This window comes from Phanerochaete carnosa, assembly GCF_000300595.1.
Source record: "Phanerochaete carnosa HHB-10118-sp unplaced genomic scaffold PHACAscaffold_168, whole genome shotgun sequence".
Classification (NCBI taxonomy): Eukaryota; Fungi; Basidiomycota; class Agaricomycetes; order Polyporales; family Phanerochaetaceae; genus Phanerochaete; species Phanerochaete carnosa.
In genome coordinates, this window is record NW_006767795.1 from 420 (window position 1) to 3,800 (window position 3,381).

A 3,381-nucleotide genomic window follows, 5' to 3' on the forward strand; every position below is an offset into this window, starting at 1 on the left:
CATCATCGTGCACGAATACGCACGAAAGTGCACGAATATGCACGAAAGTGCACGAATACGCACGCTTAACCTTAGACGCACATCAAAAACAAAAATTTGCGGCCGGTGTGAATGTGAGAATTTTTTTTTGTCTAATAACACCCTTGATAGCGGACATTGCGGGCACCTTGAGATGCCTCGGAATAGAATGTCGGCGTCTCTCAATGCTAACGTTCTTTAATTAAGGGCTTGCAATGTCCGTAGTCTCGTCCCCAGCCATTCTGGTACGCCCGGAAGGCTCCGGGCGGAACCCATATCGGACTTCGAAAAATCGAAGTACGGGTTCTGACCAGAATGTCTGGTGAATCTCGGTCGGGCGGGTGTGGATCGCGCGCACGTGACGGGCGCGTAGGCCAGTCGCGATAGGCAAACCTAGTGATTTAGCGTCGTTTCGTCCCGGCTCTGTGTACTTTCTCATAAATATATACTGCTTAACTCAATATGCCTTTTGATGAGCAAGTTGGCGACCCTATCGAAGACGATCTCGAGATCAACGACGACGAATTCTTTGATGACGAAGACGAGCGAGACTATGCCCCTCGTGCACATCCGGTTGCTTGCCAGACAACCGAATCCCTCAAGGCATTTCATCAGCAACGAGGGACAACTGGAGAAGACTTTCGGCTCCGCATTCTCAAGATCTTGGACTTCATGCAGTCACAGGCAATGAATACAGCATTGTTCCTTCACCACCTCTGCTGGAACACGCCCGAAATCATCACTGATGCGCGCTGCAAGTACGAGCGCACCTCTGTAACACATAGCAAGGAACTTAAAGGGGTTCTGCGAAATTTGTATCGCCCACCACGCGGGCACGGCCGCGGTGTTCGCTCCAGAGGCGCTGTCGAAGCGATGACCGAAGTCGCGCAAGAAATTGTCACTCGGCAGGTCAACTACGAAATGCGCGCCCTTCACCCGATAATGGAGGCCAAGCCAGCGGATTTCAGAGAAGAATCGCTGCTACAGATCACCCTCGACGATATGATCTCACGTGTTCGTGCTGCGGCACCCACCTGGTGGTCAATCTGTAGCAATGCGGCCTTTACTCCCAAGCAAGCTGCCAGAAACACGAAGAAATCAAGTCCAGACACAGTACGTACTAAATTATACTGATTTTAGCTCGCTAACGCGTGTTGTTACTATAAGGCTATTCTCATGGTCACGTCGATCGTGAGCTTCAGTCGCTCAGTCCGTCGCTGCAAGATGCAACAGCTCATGAGTGCGTACCTTAAGTCCTGCGGCCTCAAAGCACGCGCCTTCGATACTCTCCATGCGCTCTATTTTTGTATGAGCCAGAAGACCGTCTATACAGCCGTTGATACCATTGCGGAGACGACACAGGAGCGGATGAAAGCTGACGTGAAGGATTACCCAATCCGTGGTTCGCACGACAACATAAACATTAGATTTCAAGCGTACGAGCAACGCACTGACAACAAGTCTCACTTCGACAGCGGCACGGCTGCGACTGTCTATCCGGTCAAAGACCCTGATGCTGTACCGCCGAACGCTGCAGCGTACCATGAAAAAAGGGCTGCTGGTTCTCAAAACTCAATTACCCCCCTCGATATTTTTGAGCTTGAGTCTCAGGCCAGCCCCCGTATTCACACCCGTGCCGTTTATCAGATCATTCGCTTCCTAATCGATTCGGCACCGTTCGACTTATCTACCTATGAGCACAAGGAGAGCGAGCTCTTCAAGCCTCCTCCACCTGTTCACCAGCTACCAACCGGTCCAGAACACGCCCTGTGTCAATACATGCTAGGCACGATCCACCAAGAGGAGGCATCGTACGAAGGCAACGAGCGCTGTATGCATGAATGGTTGCGGCAGCTCGGCCTGGACACTGTCGAGAACATGAAGCACATATCTCAAGAGCAGCTGATTGTTTGGATGGGCGATCAACTGACAAGCTCGCGCTTCCGTGGCCTCAAGAATTTCAGGTCACAGGACCTGAATTCCGCCCAGCGGTTCGAGTTTTTAATCGAATTGGCTGGCTGGTTCCACGCCCAGATCAATCTGGGCTTTTCATTCCACCATCAGTACTACGGAAAGCCCGGAACGATGGGTCTCAAGCATGCGATCGACCTTCTCGAGCGCAAAAACCTTGCGACTCCCTCGGTACAAGGGACCTTCCACCACAATCTCGACGAGCTCCTTCACCACGTCGCCGAAGCGCACTTTCGGGATGCTTGGTGCACCATTGCGAACGTCGACTCTCTGGATGAGCTTCGTTCTCGTACCCCTCAAGAACTTTCTAAGCTCGCGTCTAAGCTTTGGGAAAAACTTGCATCAACTCATGCTCTCGATAAGCTGTGCGAGAAGACCAACGAGGCAGCTGATGACTACTTCCAACAGGCCGTGATGTTCAACCGTGACATCCTCGACTACCTTGAGCTTGACGACGCAATCAAGACAGGAGATGTTGGCCGTGTGCGCGACCTTCTGCCGCGCCTCCTTTTCCGTTTCCTAGGTGGCGGACACACTAATTATGTCATAGAGATGTTAGAGCTTATTCAAGCTCTTGAATGCGAATGGCCAGAGGATCTCAAGTGAGTGATTTGAATTTTTGATGATGAATCCTTCAAGTCGTTGACTCAGGTCTCCAGAGTTTGGGTTCTCAAGTATTGCTGGCTTGGAAATACCACTGGTCGGCCGGGCTGCTTTTCGCCCTTCGACTTAATTCAAGAGCATAATATCCGGGATATCAAGGTTCGTAGATGTTTATTAGCCTTTGACGTGTCATCTCACCCAGTAAATATAGCATATATTCGCCGTCTTTGGTCCGTACGCTACCTGGGAGTATATAAAGAAGATCTCAGCTGCCATACCCACTATGCGCAAGGTCAAGGACCATGTCGAGGCTGATATCAACCATTTCCGCCGTGGTAAGACGCATACGAAGCCTGCCAAGGAGATCGATGTCGCCAAACTGCAGCAGGCCTATGCCGCATCGAAGATTCATGTCTTTGACCCAACGCGCCCACGCCTGGACATAGAGTGTCTGACTGACTACCTGCAACAAGGGTCCAATCCGACGCTACTGCGTAAGACAATCAATAGATGGACCGCGCGACGGGTTACGGCAAGATCGACCGAGCAGGACTGGACCGACTACGTCGCACTTGCTGCGGCAAGCATAGCATGCAATACACACACAAACCATCCAGCTACTTCTACGCTGGGTATGTGCATTTTTTCACTGAATGTACGTGTCTCTAACATACCTGTTTACTCAGGGGATAATTTAGGTGGGGATGAATGTCCCACCAGCTCGAATATGCACCATGATGATTAGTGATTCAATTGTACATGTGTAACGAATAAAATATGTTCAAGACA

The 3,381-nt window shown here is 50.8% G+C and overlaps 1 protein-coding gene across 1 annotated transcript; it reads left to right on the top strand.

Annotated features, from left to right (window-relative positions):
• Nucleotides 1-480: 480 nt before the first annotated feature.
• Nucleotides 481-3,381, top strand: PHACADRAFT_214588 (uncharacterized protein; the record flags this gene model as incomplete). Its single annotated transcript, XM_007402455.1, has 5 exons — nt 481-1,131; nt 1,186-2,591; nt 2,649-2,751; nt 2,804-3,224; nt 3,279-3,381. The coding sequence occupies 5 exons, from the start codon at nt 481-483 to the stop codon at nt 3,335-3,337; spliced, it is 2,640 nt and encodes an 879-aa protein (XP_007402517.1). The 3' UTR covers nt 3,338-3,381.